Genomic DNA, 19,635 nt, shown 5'->3' with positions numbered 1-19,635 from the left:
CAAATCAATTCAATTTATGTCCTTTGCTTCATAATGGTGTCTGATGCAGTGAGGTTGTGACCTGATAAAACTGGCAACTAGGGGTGACTTAGTTTACTATTCGATTCGGAGAGGTCTGATTCGACCATCAACCTTGTTGTCAAATCGATGCAAAATGAAATGAAAAAAAGATTGTACCGTTCTGAATATATAGGGGTGCTCCCTGCTGCTGAACATCTGATTTTACATAGAATTTCTTTGCTTTCTTATAATATTGGCAAAACTGTTTTGATACAAACATCACAGTTAGTGCTCTCTCTTGCTCACACCCGTCTCTCTCTCTAAATTCGGGCCTAAAGTTTTATTTACAATATTAAACTAAGGGGTGCGTTTCCTGTCTATCGATCGCACAGCACGTATAGCCTACACACACAAACAAACTAACATTAAAAAAACACAGCGCTGTCCATGGTGCTGTGACACTCGACCCCTGAACCGGCTACAAGCACTGATGCACATAATATTATGGTCACACAGACTCGTTAATTCACAGCACACACTCATACTCGTCATCGCTACACCGTTCCTCAAAGAGAGACGGTGATGTTGTGCACATGAGTCTAATGAGTGAGATCAGGAAAAGGATGGATGGAGAATGTCCTCTTATCTAATGCCAACCGAAGAATTTGTTTATTCAGGTGTTTTAACTCTTTTCTCCGGAACGGAAAAAGACGCAAATGAGATCATGAATCAATGAAGGAAAAAACAATATGATTCGACGATTCAACTTAACTAAAAACACCAACACAATACTAATAATGTGCAGGGTCTTCTTTTGCTCTCCAAACAGCAGCCTAACATCTACATGACAGGGATTCCACATGATGTTGAAAATATTTTCTTTCAGATCCTGGTTCATGTTTACATAATTGTATCATATGATGTCTGCAATCAGCTGCTATGTGCCTCTTGCCATGTCCCACAGGTATGGTGCCAGTGGAGAACCCCAAAACACACCAAACTCAGGGTCATGACACCTGTTTGAGAACTGTTTTGCTTTATGACATGGGGCATTTTCATGCTGGAAGTAGGCATTAGATGCTTCAGATTATTCTAAAGATATCTGATAGGTATTAGACAGGTTGCTGTTGACAGTCAGTACGTTTACATGACACTTGAAAAAACGAATTATTGCCTGGCTTAAACCGACTATAACTGGACAACTGAAGTGCATGTAAACGCGTTAGTCCGACTAATATCAGAGTTCTCCAATTCCGATAAAGACGCCCAGATATTGCGATTAAAATTCGATTTTCTCCGGCATACGCCTTAATCGGAGTTGAACTAGACAACGCATCCAAGCCCCCCAACCCCAAGCTATCTTTTTCCAGTCTTTAATTGTCCAGTTTTGGTGAGCCTGAACCCACTTCAGTGTAAGAATTGTGTTCTTTTCTCTTGACAAGACTGCTTCACTACAACGACTACTACTACTAGTAGTAGTAGTACTACAGCACACCTCACGTTCACAGTCTTAAAGAGTGATCATGTGAGTTTCAGTGGTCTAAGCAACCTAGCCATTCTCTCCTCTTATCTCTCTAATCTACGCATTTCCATCTTCAAAACTGACACGCAGCGAATGTTTTTTTCATTTTCACACCATGTGCATGAAAACTGCAGGAACTCAGCAGTTTCAGAATCAGAAATACTCAAACCAGCACATTTGGCCACAGTCAAACCCACTGATATGACTTTTTCCTATTCAAATGCTTTGTGTGAGTACCTGCATGATTTTAGGCATCACATTGCTGCTTCAAGATCAGCCGAGTCGATAATTACAAATCTACCTAACACAGGTGTGTCGGGGTGTTTTGTGCCCTGAAGATTTGACTGTGAATTGCATATCAATTTGCTACCATAACAACTATGATGTCCAAGTAAGAGCCAATGATTGACATTAAATTAGCTGATTGTAATGACATTTGATTTCCAATGAAAGCAAAATACAGATATGAGCTTAAAAGGCACAAAAAATAATAGTGTTGTCGAACACATCCCAACATGCCACTGATGCCACTCCATGTTTTTGCAGTGTCAACCGGGTCAGGGTTGTAGTAAGTGTTATGACACTTCTACCAATGACTCAAGTGACAAACGAAGCACATAGAGACATGCACGCTATAATAGATTTTGTTTGCTCGCTCATTTGTTCCCGGACCACACTCTCCTTTTCATTCAGAGGTCATTCACAACTAGGCCAAGGATGGTGTTACCATGGCAACTAAACCAGTGAGAATAGAACAAAAAATGAATTTTAAAAGAAAGACAGAAAGAAAAAAACAACAACAGGGGCAAGAAAAGTGTGTTCTTTTGCACAGGACATGATAGTGATCAAAATCACAGCCAGACCTAATATAGACAATTAAGAAACACACATGTGATGCGCATCTTTCGGACAGGCATTTTTTCCAGGCTGGTACTTGATCATTTTCATATAGAAAATAGGCTACATAGTACAGGTTTTAAGTATTTAAATAATATCTTAACTATGAACACGTCTGATTTACCACCTACCTGATATCTGTAAGCACTCCTAATCGATCTAATCAATTTACAATATACAATTTCAAGCAACAATTGTTCAGTTTGGACTAGACACTTAGTTTGGAGTAATGAGATTATTCTGTCTACTGAACATGTTTAATATACTCTTTATCTGGCAACTGCTTGCCCTTTGACATAATCTATCCACTTTATTTACACACTTAATTACTTAACTACACCAAACCAGTGACAAGTTAATCACACACTGACCCAGGGCTTTAATTAATCTCTAATACATGTCTTTGTAACAGTTTGCCACAATATTTTGACTGATGAGAGGCACTATCTTTAAGCAAAGATGTATATCCAAACAAGCATGTGACAGCAGGTAGGCTAAAGTTTGTCATTAGATATTTGTTGTTACACATTGCCCTTCCAACTACCGTGCCAATGGTCAACGGTTGTAGTAAAAAAAACAAAAACACACATTTTACGCCTGAAATACTGTGGCTTTCTCCTACAAGAAAACAGCAGGGACAGTATGCTAAGTAACGGGCCTCTGCATGAGTAATCGCTTTGAACACACCAGTCGGCTGAATGCCACTGCTTTGTGTCTGTATTAGCCAGCCATATTAGTCACATATACACTACAGACCAAAACACATCTGTCTGAGATAGGGATCATTACCAGATGTGGTGGCTAAAACGTTAAATTGCAAAGTAATGACCGCTGGCGAGCGACCATCGTCGAGAAGCCAAGATCCTAACGTTAGGCCACAGGGCATAGATTATTGCCTGGGTTTCATAATGGACGTCCGTGCAAAGCATAGCAGAACTGAAAGCGTCCGAGGGTACAGGTATTGTGCTTTCAAGACCGTGGCAGCAAGCTTTGTAAAACGAACATTTGTCTTCTATTTTTGTTATCTGCTCCATTGACTGCATTCTCAGAAAATAGCCCCAGTCTGAGTGTGCGCCATCATCACCGTGACGGCGTCACCGTCTCCCACAACACAAGACGAGTCGACGAGCAAACTAGCAATAGATGCCCAACACGGAGGTCGTGGCAGCATATTTTGGGTTACTTATAACGTAACGGTGTCAAACAGTGGGTGAGATAGGCAAGGGATGTCAGACAGACACTCAATGTAGGTGCAGTTATTGTGTCTTTTGATAGACAACTGCCAACTAGCTGGAGCTAGCAAGAAAGCTAGCTAGCCAGTACAGGCCGCCGTGCAAGTGAACGGTCTCAGTGGGCGCCGGACATCAGCGCTTTCTCTTCAGCCTTTTACAACACTGTTACCGTGTTTCTTGCCGTCTACCCATTCGGTTCACCGAGACAACATGTCAGGCAGAATAATGTTTGAAACAACGGCGTTTACCTGGGTATATCAGGTTGCCAGGGCGCGCGGGATCTTTCTCTCCGAGGATCCTGAACACCTCTCGTTGTCGATGACGTCACGCGTAGGTATTTCGTCGAGCACGTAAAAGAGCACGTCACGTCGACTCCGCAACTTTAGCGGCAACCGAGGAAAGATGAAATACAAAGTGCACTATGCCGGGGCATCAGACAAAAACGTACAGTAGGAAATAAAAGGCAGGAAGCTCAGGGATATGGGCGCTACTGCACCTCATTACATTTTAGTTAAATCTGCTTCTGTTTCGTGGTTCTATTCAAATTTAAAACAAATTCTTGTCCGCCAAACACGACATCTGTCCTATTATTTTATTCCCTTTAGTAGGGGTGCAGACGACGTGCCGGGTCTCTTTCTCCATCTCTTCCACGTGTCTCCGTTTTGTCTCAAGTTTTGAGGATTTAAGGACGAAGTATGTGCAGATTAATTACAAATCTTACTCTTTCTCTATGCACTATGATGTATGAGACAAATGAGCGGTTTGCGGCGCCCCTCAGTGGACAAACACTATTCATATACCAAAAGTCAATTGTGATTCAAAAATAAGCGTAAGATTGTTGAAATTTCCGCATTTTTAAGTTTACAAAAGAGAAAAGCATATAGTTGTAAAGTTTCATCAGATGATTGTCTCTCTCCAGCTTGTTTTAAAACACAAATACACTTATCGTCCATGGCTAAATATTTATTTCTGACATCCCCTGTCTGCGCTTGCGTCGCAGCTTCCATGTGATTGGACCCACTGGGAACCCGGAAGTATTGCGTGAAGGTCCTTGGTGATGGCTGAGGTTTAGGTAACATTTCCCCGTGTTAGGTCCGAAGTGGGAATCAAAATGGGTGTTAAAATAGAGATGTTCAGGGTAAGTAGCAAAAAATGTTTGTGGTGACTTCCATGAGCAGCTAATATGTGTTTATTTTAATGTTCAAAATGGCTCTGAAGTCCGTGTTTTTCCGATCTAGCTGGTCGATCGAAGCTACGCTCTCCATTGGATATTCAATGTGTTTTTGTTTTGAGCAGATGATGCTGTATCTATCTTTTCCCGTGGCCATGTTCTGGGTCTCTAATCAGGCAGAGTACTTTGAAGAATACGTAGTAAAGAGAAAGGTCAGTTATCGTGTCTCTGGTTTTTATTTTTTAATTATTATTATGCAGGGATATTCATTCACGTGCTTGAATGGGTTTGCTAGTTAGTATCGTGGATTTTGTTGGGTTTCCTTGTGCTAACAGACTCCCCTCTCTCTCTCTTTTCTCTTATGGTATCCAGAGGGAGATCTTCCCCCCTAACGAGGCAGAACATGTAAGTGTAATACACAGATGTTTATTTGTTAAGCTGTCCGTAAAGAGTAGCTATCAGATGTTTTTGGCCTACTGACTGCACACTCATGGTATCACCACCACAAATTTTGTGTGTATTTTTTCCCCTTTGTTTTTGTCTTTTTTGTTTTATGGTCCATTATTGTTTACTCATTAGCCTATCACTGTGAAACAATGTCTACCTGATCTAGTGCCACACAGCACAGTTTATGATGAGATGAGAAGCATGACTGTGTTATATTTTGTTTTCAGAGGAAAGAGCTGGAAGACTTCAAAGAGAGAATGCGTGCCCGTAGGGAGCAGCGGATATTAAAAGATATTTCTGTTGAGTCTGAAAACTGAGAATTATGTGCTAAAGAAGTGCACAAGTTCTCGGCACCACCAACAGAGGAATATCTGGGAGTGTTTTATTGATGAAAGAAAAGTGAGCAGACTGGACTATGATGTCACATTGGAAGAATCTGCGATATCCCAAAGGTGTGCCGAGTGATTTCCAGGGGATTAATAATCCCTAACATGCCTAATATATTTAATTTTCATGTTTCAATGCCAGAATTCTTTACTTTTGTGAAAATGTCTGATAAATCGAGTTGCTGTGATTGTACTATCATAAAATAAACAATTATTTGTGTTAAATATGCAGTTGGATATCATTTTTGAAGTATCTTTTCAATTACAGTTTCTCTAAAAAAAAAAAAAAAAGTTTCCTGTTTGAAACTGATCAACAGAGATTAATTTTATCACCAATTCCTAACACAAATATCCATAAACTGAACTGAAGTAATCACAAACATAAAACACAAATTAACTTGTTGCATAAGAATTCAATTACTGCTTAAAGTCTTTGTTGAAAAGTTTGGGTAGCTTTTTGGAAAAATAATGCTCCCACAAGTCCCTGTTACACTGTTTACACTGCTGCATTTGTTGTTTGTGATTAACCAAAACTGTTGGGTTAAAAAATAACCCAATTTGGGTTGTTTTATAACGCAACCACTGGGTCACTATCGCCAGCCAAGTAGTTCATTTGACCCAGCACGATGGGTTGGTCCATTTTAACAAAAGACAGAGCAGCCGCGCACATCCAGTAAAGTAGGTGCTGGACTCAAAAAACAAATTACCAGAATAAACAGAAGGAAAAGTCCACACACTTAAGCTCCCTTTTCAGTGCATTTATTTAGTACATCCAACATTTTAACCCAACAGATGAGTTAAATATTCCACCCAAATGATGTGTAAAAACACAGGTTGGAGGTGTGAATATCTCACACCTTCAGAGAACCTCTATCAAAATTTGGCACAACTGTTCACTGAAAGGGTTCTAGGATGAACGGGTCAAAGGTCAAAGGTGGAGGTTGTGTGTGCTCACACCAACAAAGAGCTGAAGTCCTGACGTTTCACCGAGCAGCATAGAACAACAGGGCCGAAACATGAAACATCAACACTAAAAAAAACAGAAGCTGTAGTTCTTTTCCTGACCACTAGACAAAGTCTTCAACAATGAGTCATTTTAAAATGTCCTTTACCTTTACAGCTGAAATACACATGTTTATAGCCTGGTTTATGTTTATATAACTCACTTGTTTACACATAACCAACAGCAACTAACAACTAACAGTTAACAGGTGTCCATTTTTCCATAACAAGCTGTCCTTGAGGCTCTACTTGCAAGCAAGTAATCTAGTTTGTAGGAACTTGACCAGTTTGGACCCCCGTCCTGGCATTTCATAGATGACACTCTGCAGGAATTCCCACACATGTTCACACTGCTTTGGGTATTTCAGATCTAATATAAAGAATGCCTTGAAGCAGACATTGATTGCCTGAAGCATTACGTCGTATAACAGAGCCTGTCCAGCAATGATGACGAAGGCCTGAAATGCATGCTGTTTGTCATTTCCCAGTGTCAGGACGTATAGGGGTGCGGTCTGGATGCCTTGGCCTCATGTAGTTACTCGACCATGTTTGATCCAGGCTAAAAAAGAAGATCAAGTGAGGTGGAGCTGTATTACTTTTCCAGTTTGTTTGTTTTTTAAGACTATTGAACTGAACATTTTTTTGCCTATCTTTTTGGATTACAGGCTTATTGATCACTAGATAGCAATGACTTTGAATGAAGTTGGTTTGATGTAAAAAAGAAAAAAGAAAAAGCTTTGATGTATTTAAAGGGATAGTTCATCTCTTTTTTTAAAGTGGGGTTGTATGAGGTACAAACAGCCATTAAGAATAATATCTGCAGTAGGAAGGTCTAACTAACCAAGTCACTCAGTACTCCTCCACACAGGCAGGCTCTGTGACATGCTGTATCACTCAACCTAACAGCTGTGTGGAGGAGTACCGAGGAGTACTGAGTGAGTTGGTTAGTTCCAGATAAACAAACTTTTTTTCCGACCAGTTAATGAATTGTATTTTTACTTTCTATCGTACTCTTGAACTGGTGTATTATTTTGAGATGAGACTTCTTGTAGGCGGCGGAAATACGCTGATTAATTGTCCCTCATTCTCAACATTTGCTTTGTCTCATGTAGTAATGTGGTGATGACGACCGACTTACGGCCTACATTTTGATCTCAGTTACAAACCTGTGAAGTTTTATGGTTTTGCACAGAAAAGCAATGAAGTCTGTCTACAGACAGAACTATAAACAACTGCAACAGTACTCAAAGCTGCCTGTGAGATAGTTTAGTAGGTAGCTCCAAGACTACATTTTTCCATGATAACACAGACTCACAAGTTGAAAACAATGCCAACCATGCCATCACAGATAATGATCTCTTGTAGCATGACTGCACACAAATTCTCATCTTGTGAATTATTGTGTCCACTTACATCAATTCAGATTATATGATTGTTGCACAAGGCAGTTCCAGGGCATGAGGGTCAGATCTAGAGGCAATTTACCATCTGACTATATTACCGAAATATGTAAGTATGAGGTTGTAAATTTAAGGCTGTTAAAACGAAATTAATTTTACAGATCCAAATTAACTATGACTTAAATGTATGGTACAGGACATATGTAATCTTAAAGCGACACTAAGGAACTTTTCAACCTTCATAAAATATTTTCATAACTTTTGTGATGATACATCGACTTACAACAAGTTGAATGACACCTCTGTCGTGGTCTGAGGGGGTCTGTATCTCTTTCTCTGGCACTAAGCAGCTTTGAGGAGCATGGTAGGAACCCTGCTCTCACGCTAGTGTTCATGGGAAATGGAGTCTTCCTTCACTTTCACTTTTGCGAGTCACAACAAGGAGGGAACAGGCAAAACAGCACTTTAGCAATGGATTATGTTTGTGTTTTCACTTTGAAATGATCCACTGGAAACAGAAACTTAGTTTTGATGTCTTTTGTTAATTTTAATGCAGGATATTTACAGGGCTTCACGCTAGTGTTCATGGGAAATGGAGTCTTCCTTCAGGCAAAACACTACCGCTTTGGTCCACAGGCGCCGCCAAACTCAACCAAAACTGAAAGTTCTTTAGTACTGCTTTAAAGCAGATATCAGCTTCACGGCCGTTTCGGCTAATGCTGCGTTCAAGGCAGGCTTTTGAAACCGTAAGTTACAGCTTCAAGTCACAACTACGACTTGGTAGCGTTCCAGGTAACCCGTAGCTCGTGTTTTTACCATCCTGTTGTCTGTGAAAGTTCCCTATAACGGCCACTCGTAACTTCCGACCCGTGAACTCGTACCAGATCGAACTGGTATGACTTCACAGGAAGGAAAAACACAAAGTACGAGTTTCTTTGAACGCACCATGAGTTAGCAGCCCCCGCCCTTGTCAGGCATCAATTGGTCCTCGTGCTACGTCACCACATTCACGCGCATCCCTTGGCTGCACACACAGCCCTTCATGCCGTTCTCTCTCCTCATTGGATAACACTTGTATCCCACAAGGAAAATTTTCTCCTCGGGTTACAGCAGAGCAGAGTGACGGAGAGACTCGTGTTTAGGCTGAAATACTTCATGTAAGTGATTGCTGACGGAAAATAGGACTATTTAGGACTTATATTAACAAAAACATTCCACTGATATCTGCTTTAAAGCCAGGGACAATATACCTAAATAGTTAAAAAAAAAAAAAAAAAAAAAACTCTATCAAACAAAAAGCGGTCAGTGATTTCTCACAATACCTTTGTATGGTGTTTGTTTATAAACAATGTAATTAAAAAAGTATGCTACTACCAGCATTTATTGCTTGATAATATAAAAATCCTATTTTGAAGTGGAATGATGTCACTACCCAGCATACATGGTACATTTGGATGCTACAGGGCAGCTGGTTGCAGGTCAGCTTGTTTTAAGAGGTAACAGTTGTTCCCACATGCTTCAGAGTTAGAGTTCATAAATCATTTTGAATATGACTCTTGCCACACCAGCCTAGTTATATGTGAACTCCTAAGCATGAACTGGCCGTGCTTGACATGCCCAAACAATCTCAAGTCTTTGATGCATCCTCATAACAATCATGCCTAACAAATGGTTGATCTTTTCATAAGTCACGATGAGGCGATGACATGATTCTCCCAAAGCCCATCAAATGTTGCCCTCAAATATGTTTGGCTACGAAAAGTGGCCCAGTTGGACGTCTTACAGGAAGACACTGGCCTGTGTGTATTTCTTTCTCGCAGCTGCTTCTTTTTCATAGCTGCCAAACTCATTTTAGAAGGATTCAAAATATAGTTTATTTATATTTTATGGTGTGATAGGCTGATAATAGTAGGTGTTGAAAGGCAATGAATCATGTTTCATTGTAATCATGAATGGAGAGATTTCTGAATGGGCCTTGGGCCATTGTGTACAGTTGAGACGGTACCATGGTACAGTTGAGACACCTATTGAAACCCATTGATGATGACTTAACATCAATTGTAAATGCAATAAAAAATAATTTAAATATAAATGAATTCCTCTTTGTTGAAATTGAAAACAATGGCATATTATTGTATTCTTAATATACACACAAATATACATTTTATTTTCATTTTCTTTGTGGTCTTATTATGACATGTCCTTAGCCTATGCTGCACAACTTAAGAGCAAGAGATATTTGTATAGTGACCTATTGGCTAGCATGAAAAAGGCCTATGTGAGTTTTTGGGGCACAAAATAACGTTTGCTGGTAATAGTCAAAAGTTATATGTCTCTATCATGGATCTATAATATAATAATATTATAGATCCATGATAGAGACATAGCCTATAACTTTTGACTATTACCAGTATCAGACAGTAGAGGGCAACATTTCACCATCTAAACCTCTGTTCTCTGGGCTTTAACCACTCGGGCTGTGACAAGGAAGTGACCCACCGACGAGCCAGCAGCAGCAGATTGTTGTCAAGATGGCACCGACTGGGCTGAAGGCGGTAGTTGGAGAAAGTAAGTGGCACATTTCGTCGTTAACTATCTGTTTTCAGAAGTTTAAATTAAAGTTAAAGACTCGTGTAGTTAACTTTTCCGTAGCAGTCGCATTAAATTAACTGTTGCTCAACGTACATCTAAAGAAAAAAGAAAAGAAAACACGGCCATTGACGTTATGGTCCGATAAACGCTCCTTCCTGCTCCAGTTCAAATTAAAACGCAATCATACCTAAGTAAATAATGTCACTCATGGATTAAAAAAAAGAAAGGAAATGTGTTGTTCTGCATGTGTTTGGCAGCAGTATTTTTCTAAAGGGTAAACGGTGGTTTGTTGTTGTTATATTTGGTTGGCGTTAAACAAGGAAACATCGCGGCGTTAGCAGGTGCAACTGTGACGGTCCAACTTTTAGGCTAACGTTAGCTTTCTAGCTAACCGAGAAGGAAGTTCAGCCACTTCCTCTGTGATGGACTAATAAGTCAGCTGAAACATTTCAGTGCCACGAAACTACGTCCAAACAAGCCCACAGAATAACAACTTGTGTTACAAAACACCACTGTTGACTGTTGACTGGCCATGCAATGTGAATTGAATATGAGATGATAGATGATAATCAATGTCAAAGAAACAATAAGGCTCAATGTTTTTATTTTTATTTTTAAGGAAATGTTGTAGGTTGTCAGTACGAAGTAACTACTTAAAACGTCAGGATAGTTTGTGTAGTTGTGTCATGAGTCAGGATGTTACTGCCACTGTCACAAGTTTTCTTCCTGTATAGATGTAGGAGTAAAGTGTACACACCCTCTCTCAGAATAACTGAAATCCTCAGGTATGTACTGGTAATACAGGTATCCTTGACCTTGCCCGGGATTCAGAGATCACGTCAGCATTAACCAGCATTCACATCTTTGAATTTGCTATTAATTCAAATGTAAAGCATTTGAAATTGCAGTGCTGGACTTTTTGAAAAATCAATAAAAGCAGGTGGCATGTGACCAGGTGTTATGAGCTTGTCTTGTGTAAGAGATGTTTTATGACGAGTTTGTGCTGCGCTTTAAATGTTCTTTGGATGTTATTGATAGTAAATTTTTTCTACTCTTCCGCAGAAATCCTCAACGGGGTCATTAAAAGTGTGAAGAAGGACGGAGAATGGAAGGTAACAGCAGTCCAGTAAAAACTTTTAAAAAATCCCTGATTTTATCACAAGTGAATTTAAGACGCGTTTCATTTTTCAGGTTCTTATTGTGGACCACGTGAGCATGCGAATTCTGTCCTCTTGCTGCAAGATGTCTGATATTTTGGCAGAGGGTGTGACCAGTGAGTATGCATATAATTAATTGTCTTGCATGCATCCTATGAATCAATTGCACTCATAAGCAACCAAAACTGAAACAGCTAACAGATACACAAGTGATGCTTTACTGTTTACTCAAACTGATTTTCAAAGAAGGATTTTGATCTTGGGGTTCACGTAAAATGTGTTGTCCTCGTTACATAGAAACACATCAAATCAATGAAAATCAGGATTTGTTTGTGATTCTACCAGACTTTCTAGTTTGTTGAGTTTCCCATGGAGGATTGATATCATGCCCTTCTAGGAGTTCCACACTCACTTCACTAATTCATGTGGCTGTGTTTCAGTTTACATTATTGAAATGATGTGTTATTTGAAATTATGTGATATTGGTCAGATTGCTTAAGTTTAAGCACAGTTCCTGTTTTTTCTGCTTTTCAGTTGTGGAAGACATCAACAAGCGCAGGGAGCCAATCTCTAGTTTGGAGGCAATTTATCTGATTTCACCAGTGGAGAAGGTTTGCTGTTGACTTATCCCCAAAGTTCACCTAATGTGACCCCCCCCCCCCCATATTCCCTGTATGTAAAACTAAATGTTTTTGTTTTTCCCCCCAATTACAGTCTGTTGGTGCCCTCATTAATGACTTCAAAGATGCTGCTTTTACCTACAAAGCAGTACACATCTTCTTCACTGACAGTAAGATTGTCTTTGTGTGTGTCTGGGTACTGTATACTGTCTGAAATTGTACAATTCATTTCATATTAAAATCTTATTCTAAAACACATATAGGTGTAAAACCTATAGGAAACTTGTTTGTCAAACACTGCTATTCAAATGTTCTATACAAAACCGTGACAGTTTCAAAATGTATTTTTCCACAGCTTGCCCAGACAATCTCTTTGCTGAGATTGGAAGATCCAGAGTTGCAAAGGTTGTGAAGACTTTAAAAGAGATCAACGTTGCTTTTCTGCCATACGAGTCCCAGGTAGGGATGTATCTCCTCTTTACTTAGAAATTATTTCGCAGAATTCACATTACATACAGATTTTCTTCTAATTGTTAATGTAAAAACATTGAATGCAAACATATCAACTCTTCTCACCCCTACAGGTATTCTCCTTGGATGACCCGACCTCCTTGTACTCGTTCTATAGCACCAAGCCAAATGAAGCAAAGGACAAAATGATTGAAAATCTGGCAGAGCAGATTGCAACTCTGTGTGACACGCTGAAGGAATACCCTGCAATCCGTTACCGCAAGTACGGAAGCTTTGCATACGCTGAAGTTAGTTTGCTGTTGAATTCTTTTGTTGATTTTTCTGCTCTGCCTATTTTTCTCTCAGAGGACCAGAGGAGAATGCTAGACTGGCTGAGGAACTCCACCAGCGCCTTATTGCTCACAAAGCCGACAACCCAAGCATGGGAGAGGTGAGGAAGTACTTAGACACACTACCCACAACAGTCTTTATCTGTTTTACTGTATTGACACAATTCTACCTTGAAAATGATTCTTCTTTTCTGCTAAAATAATTGTTCATGCATACATTCTGATTTACCTTCATAGTTTGGGGATGTCTCTCTGGTTTCTGGGTTTCATTTCCTGTTGATTTTTCTCATGCTTTGCTGGATCTTTCCCTTTTTCTCTACTTCTTTTCTGTCTTTCTTAGCTGACATTTCCTTGCCCCTGAGATGAATCTCAACAGGCATGTATTACTGTTCTCTTTTTGCTCCCAGATATCTGAAGTGCATGAATATGCAGCAGTGTTTCTCCTACATTTGTTATGTTGTGGCGCCAGTAAAAATTTCACATGCTAAATATCAGTGGATTACTCATGTCTTTACATGTGAGCATGACAACACCCTACTTTGTCTCAGAATAGCTTTGAGTCATTGACAAGTTCATGAGATCTTTCCGGAACATCTCATTCTTCAGCATTAGTAGTCGACGCTTATGCAGTAGTAGCTGCATTAGTGAATAGGGAAGAGAGTAACAAGCGAGCGGCACAAAAGTGACGGTGCTAATGGTGAGGCTTAGGGTAGGAGGAGTTAGAGTAATGATGCCGACAAAGTAAAATAAAAAAAAAAAGAAAACAATCTATGGGAAACACTGTGCAGCTTTAAGTATTCTGAGTTTTTTCTTCACTGTACTCTATTGTACTGTTCTCCTCTTCTTGCTGAAATGACTGAACTTGCACAGACTGTGATGAACTTGGATAGATGATGATGTTTTTCTATATTCTGTGTTATAAACTGTTTTCTTGTCTGTATACAACATCTATTGCACGTCTGCCCGTCCTGGGTGAGCGATCTCTCCTCTGTTGCTCACCCTGAGGTTTCTCCAATTTCTTCCCTGTTTTCTTGGGAGTTTTTCCTCAGTCAGTGTGAGGGTCTAAGGGCAGAGGATGTTGTTATGATGCGATGTTAAGCCCTTTGAGACAAGCTGTTTGTAAAAATGGGCTATACAAATAAAATTGCCTTGCCTTGCCTTCCTTGCCATGAAAGCATGACTAATTCACAAAAACCTTAAGGACATTATATTTCATGCAAACTGTACAGTAGATCCTTATTTATTTTGCTTCTGTGATATATCTGATCCTTTAGTAGTCTGAGATGATATTCTTTATACTCATTATCTTTAGGGTGCCGACAAGGCGCGATCTCAGCTACTGATTGTTGATCGTGGGTATGATCCAATCTCACCTCTTCTGCATGAGTTGACCTTCCAGGCAATGGCCCATGACCTGCTTGATATCAAACAAGACATCTATACGTGAGTGATCTTTGTGATACTATATGCTGTTTTTTTGGGTTGCTATGGTGTTTCGATACCATGTCTACACGCCCATTTGTGTTGTAAAAACATTCCTGTTTTATTTGTTTAAGTTATCAGACAACTGGCATTGGAGACGCAAAAGAGAGAGAGGTGTTACTGGATGAAGATGATGATCTCTGGGTACAGCTCAGACACATGCACATTGCAGATGTCAGCAAGTAAGTCTGTCATGAGATGAATTCTTGTGTCACATATTCACATGGTTTGGTGACACTGTCCTCTTTTTGAACATGCTGTGGACATTTCAGCTTATCTGTTTTCTCCAAAGCAGAAATTCTGTATTGAACTTTGTGATATACCTTTTTTAGAAAGTAATAATTATATAACTGATTAAATGTGGCCCTGCACATGGTGACATATCATTTTCCAAACCTACTGTTACAGAAGAGTGACAGAGCTTCTTCACACCTTTTGCGAGAGCAAGAGAATGTGCACTGACAAAGTGAGTGTTCGTGTGCAATTATTAGAGATGTCTGTGATATAACATGGAGATTATTTCTTTGTGAATATGCAATTTTAGTGAAACCTTTTTTGTGTTTCAGGCCAACATAAAAGATCTCTCTCAGATGTTAAAGAAAATGCCACAGTATCAGAAAGAGTTGAGCTTGGTAAGTGGGATGATTGACTGAAAAGCATTTTCATATTCCCTCAAACATATCTCATATCAGAGTTGAAACCCTCACTATATATTTCAGATTTTTTTTAATCGTAACGATTTTGTATTTACTGTATTTTCATTCACAGTACTCTACTCACCTGCACCTGGCTGGAGCTTGTATGACCAAATACAAGGCCTCTCTAGATAAGCTGTGTGTAGTGGAACAGGTCAGTTCTGTTGTGGCGTGTGCGATTGAAATCATGTTTTGACAGACTGATCAACAATTTTGATCTAGATCAAATAGGACACAAACAGCACTGTTATTGTAGCAACAAATAATTCTCATAGGACAGAAAATGTCTTAAATTACACTGTGGCAGTCCACTTCATTTCATGTACACTTTTATGGCAATGTGTCAAGTGAAGCTATCTATACATCTGTAATTGGAGTTAAATATAGAAACATGATAATGTTCTCTTAATCCCTGCAGAGAAAGGGCCTCATAGATGACCACTGGGCTAGTATTATTAGAATTTGTCTGCTCATTTATTGTTGGCAAAATGGCCTGTCAGTCTGTAGCTTTTATATCACAAAGGATCAACTTGAACCCCCAACTGTGTTAGTCACTTGCGGTAAATGTCTTGGACAGAATGTCTGACATGAGATTACTCTTTTACACTCACTCCACACACTAAGTAACCGTCTTTATTTATAGCACCTCTGGGTTATGTTCAAATGCCACTGGCATGGCCTGGTAATATTTAATGGAGAATCATAATCGTAATATTGCATAAGAAGCTTGGGACCGGACGTCAACATCCATATGTCCACACAAACACACATGCAGAAGACACTGTTATGTCATTACTGAGTTTAAAGGCATTTAATAACACATTTATTTACTACGTGGTAATGTAGAAATCCCTCCATCAACATGAGCCTGGGATGAAGCCACCACCCAGAACATTGACAACCCCCAGTGTATTATTTATACAGTATGAGCCAGACATGCTTTGTCTGTCCCTGTGGGAATGTCTTCTGCTACATTTAGTCCTGTATCAGAGGAAACACAAGCAAACAGGAAATGATAAGCTATGCATGGCTGTGGCATTATAAAATGCAAGTGTTAATGGGGCTCTTTTTTACTAGTGAGTTGTTTGGCTGCACTAATGGATTGTCAGCATGTCTGAAAGCTGCCTCTTTAATCCATTGGCCATATTTTGGCTCTAAAGTAGACAGTGTGATCCAAACAACAACACATCTCTGTCACTTTTTAATTGTTGAAGTGCTCTAGATTGTTTGGGCAACCCAATACAAACCTGTTTGTATCTTTATAAGCAATACGACACACTGTATTTGTATGTGCTTCTCTAGGCACTCTGTAGATATACTTGACCACAAAGTGCTTTCTTGTTGATTGGCCCTAACAAGGCTTAGCCCAAACTCACTCAAGCTTAGCAAGAGTTTTTTTATGGCAGTCACACAAGGCCCAGGATTGCATTACAGGGAAATCCCAGAGCTAGATCTAAGTACAAAAGCACAAGCTAAGTGGCCACTATTTGCCATTATTTTTTGACATAGTTAAAGGATTACACACACAACCCTGGAAGTTTCTATGGTATTTAGGACATTCTCTTTATTTAAAATATATTAAAACTAAAATAAATAAAGTTCAGAAGCAAATAATCACGTGGCAAAGATGCTGTGCTGTCTTTAGTTGTATTTGTTAAGCCAGATTGTAATGGCAGTTTTACCATGGGTGTCTTCCACAGGACCTGGCAATGGGAGAAAGTGCAGAGGGCGAAGCTCTAAAAGATGCCATGAAGAGCATAGTCCCTGTGCTCCTCAACAAAGAAATCGAGGCCTATGACAAGATTCGCATCATACTGCTGTACATATTCCACAAGAAAAAAGGTGTGACAACTCTTTCTGTTTTAATAAATACTAATTATTTAGCTTATTTAAAATATTTTTGGACGTAAAAGCATACTTGTATGTGTTTGTGGCCACTAACTTGAAGCATTAAGAGGATAAGAAGCGTTTTTAATAGTTTGATTCTCCATGTAGGCATTGGGGAGGAGAACCTGACCAAGCTCATCCAGCATGCAAACATACAGGCTGACAGCAACATCATTACCAACCTGCAGAACCTGGGCTGTAACATCATCGCTGGGGTAAATGTCTGGATTGCAATTTGGCTACAATCTCAATACTTTGAAGTTTATTGCTTTAGTATCTTTTACACAAGTCATATTGTGTGTTAGGGCCGCAATGCTGGGAAAACGCTGCCAGATCGGAAGGAGCGCACAGAGAGCACATACGAGCTCTCTAGATGGACACCCTTTATCAAAGATGTCATGGAGGTAATAAAGACAAAGTGAGATTTTTAGGTGGTGATGGCCCAACTGCTAGGTTTTGCCTTCAGCCTTTGACAGCATCTGTGTTTCTGTATTGCAGAATGCCATAGAGGACAAACTGGACAGAAAGCAATGGCCATTCATCTCTGATCCTGCTCCGATCAACACAACACAGACTACAGTCAGGTGCGTACAGGAAATGGTTAAGAAAATGTATGTCATCAATGAGCACCACATCTGTGGTCTACGTTAGTTCATGATACGTATTTACAAAAAAAGGTTCATAAGGAATAAACATTTCTTTTAAAATGAGAACACCAAAACTAAGAAAAAATGCTTAGTAATGTTACAAAAAGTGTCCATTGTTTTGCCCATTTTAACCAAACAAAAGCAAAAAATATTAATTGGAGGAGCAGACAGATTATTGTTGTCAAATAAAAGCTTTTATCCCTGTAACTTAGTTGGAGCCCCTACTCTCTTCTGACAAAATGGGTTGGAGTTGAAAAGGTGAAATTAAGTTTCCAGTTTTGCTTGGAATAGTCTATAATCTCCAGGGAATACCCACACTGATGATAGTGCTCATACAAACCTCCCTGATGGACCAGGTTTTGGTCTTAATCTGCATAATGCACAATGCTCGTCTCCCTTTCTGCAAAGTGCAGAATTAAAGCTGAGTACTCATTAATATTAACACTAGAATATAGCAACGTTATATAGGGCTGACTATTTAAAACCAGGCAGGGCAGCAGGAAAAGGTTAAGTTTCTCTTGTAGCATTTTGACACTGATTATCCCAGGATGTAAACAAAGCATTACAAGGAAACATGAATATAGCGACAGACGATTGTTGACCAAGCCATAGGATTTACAAATTCACATTTTATTCACCATGTCAGTTTCTTCACAATACTGTGCTGCTCACAAACAGGCTTTGGTTTCAGTAACAGTTTCTTGTTGCTCAATTATTGTTGCTATTGTTTTACAGCAGCGCACGTTTTGGACACTGGCACAAAAATAAATCTCCAACAGAGTATCGCTCTGGCCCCCGGCTTATTATATTTGTGATTGGTGGGGTGTCATACTCTGAGATGCGTTCTGCCTATGAAGTCACTCGAGCCACTGATGGGAAATGGGAAGTGCTGATTGGTAAGCACCATCATTGTACCCATTTCTTCTAGAAATTCAGCATTCCTGATGTTGTGCTAACTATAATTTTCACTTTGACAGGTTCATCTCACATCCTGACTCCAACCAGCTTCCTTAATGACCTGAAGAGTCTGGACCAAGTCCCCAATCCTGATTGCTAGATAGTTTACCCTATCAAGCAATCAGATCCAAGGAGCAATACACTGGAATAAGGGTTTGGTCTTTCGTTTGCGATGATTAGTTGCTTGCTTTCTGTCACAACATCTCTAACATCCTAAGTGAAACATGAAGAGAATTTTTAGAAGTAGCCACAGAAGGAAAGATTTCAGATTCTTTATTTTAGAACATTATTTTTTATTGTTTGTTGTGCCATGGGATCTGTATACTGCTGTGATTGAAATGATGTTAAAATATTTAATTAGACATGAATAATTTTTTGATTGTTGTAAATCATTCAAATTCCTATTTTTGTTACTGTATATTTGATTTCTCTAATTTTCTACCCAGATAGTGTAATTTCCACAAAACTGGATTCTCTTGCACCAAAAATTGACGAGTCTAATGTAGATGTACATAGGTCAGGAGAAGTATTTATCATATATTCAGTAATATTAAGTGTGATACTTGCTCCCCAATCCCCTTTCTTGAAAATGTGATCTCATACAAAATGTCTCAACTGCTGTCTTATGATATCTTGCACATTTACCATATACTTAATATATTGCTGGGATTAAGAGTGGTGGGTGTTTGTTTCTTTGTTGTTAAAAATAAGTAATAAAAGAAACATAAGATTCACTTTAAA

The 19,635-nt window shown here is 39.3% G+C and overlaps 3 protein-coding genes across 4 annotated transcripts in view; 2 read left to right on the top strand and 1 right to left on the bottom strand.

Moving 5' to 3' along the window:
• brd4 (bromodomain containing 4) overlaps nucleotides 1-3,958 on the bottom strand; it is a 32,980-nt gene extending 29,022 nt beyond the window's left edge. The window contains exon 1 of the mRNA XM_083977477.1: nucleotides 3,900-3,958. The gene's annotated coding sequence lies outside the window, so the exon portion shown is untranslated. The remainder of the gene's footprint in view (nucleotides 1-3,899) is intronic.
• A 707-nt stretch (nucleotides 3,959-4,665) lies between these two features.
• pet100 (PET100 cytochrome c oxidase chaperone) lies at nucleotides 4,666-5,874 on the top strand. Its single transcript, XM_083977213.1, has 4 exons — nucleotides 4,666-4,789; nucleotides 4,948-5,034; nucleotides 5,195-5,227; nucleotides 5,497-5,874. The coding sequence occupies exons 1-4, from the start codon at nucleotides 4,763-4,765 to the stop codon at nucleotides 5,584-5,586; spliced, it is 237 nt and encodes a 78-aa protein (XP_083833339.1). The 5' UTR covers nucleotides 4,666-4,762; the 3' UTR covers nucleotides 5,587-5,874.
• Nucleotides 5,875-10,561: 4,687 nt separating this feature from the next.
• stxbp2 (syntaxin binding protein 2) lies at nucleotides 10,562-19,635 on the top strand. Of its 2 annotated transcripts, XM_083977493.1 has the most exons (20): nucleotides 10,573-10,625; nucleotides 11,384-11,434; nucleotides 11,712-11,761; nucleotides 11,841-11,922; nucleotides 12,341-12,417; nucleotides 12,521-12,596; nucleotides 12,782-12,885; nucleotides 13,011-13,159; nucleotides 13,243-13,327; nucleotides 14,539-14,669; nucleotides 14,783-14,890; nucleotides 15,117-15,174; nucleotides 15,275-15,340; nucleotides 15,477-15,557; nucleotides 17,104-17,245; nucleotides 17,399-17,505; nucleotides 17,596-17,694; nucleotides 17,789-17,874; nucleotides 18,673-18,833; nucleotides 18,915-19,635. In XM_083977493.1, the coding sequence occupies exons 4-20, from the start codon at nucleotides 11,865-11,867 to the stop codon at nucleotides 18,992-18,994; spliced, it is 1,668 nt and encodes a 555-aa protein (XP_083833619.1). In that variant the 5' UTR covers nucleotides 10,573-10,625; nucleotides 11,384-11,434; nucleotides 11,712-11,761; nucleotides 11,841-11,864; the 3' UTR covers nucleotides 18,995-19,635. The 2 variants fall into 2 exon arrangements, with proteins under 2 accessions (XP_083833618.1, XP_083833619.1); XM_083977492.1 differs by lacking the exon at nucleotides 11,384-11,434 and having other exon boundaries at nucleotides 10,562-10,625.

This window comes from Trachurus trachurus (genome assembly GCF_905171665.1).
Source record: "Trachurus trachurus genome assembly, chromosome: 8".
NCBI lineage: Eukaryota > Metazoa > Chordata > Actinopteri > Carangiformes > Carangidae > Trachurus > Trachurus trachurus.
The sequence above is the reverse complement of the archived record's forward strand: the minus strand, read 5'-3'. Positions and strand labels throughout refer to the sequence as shown.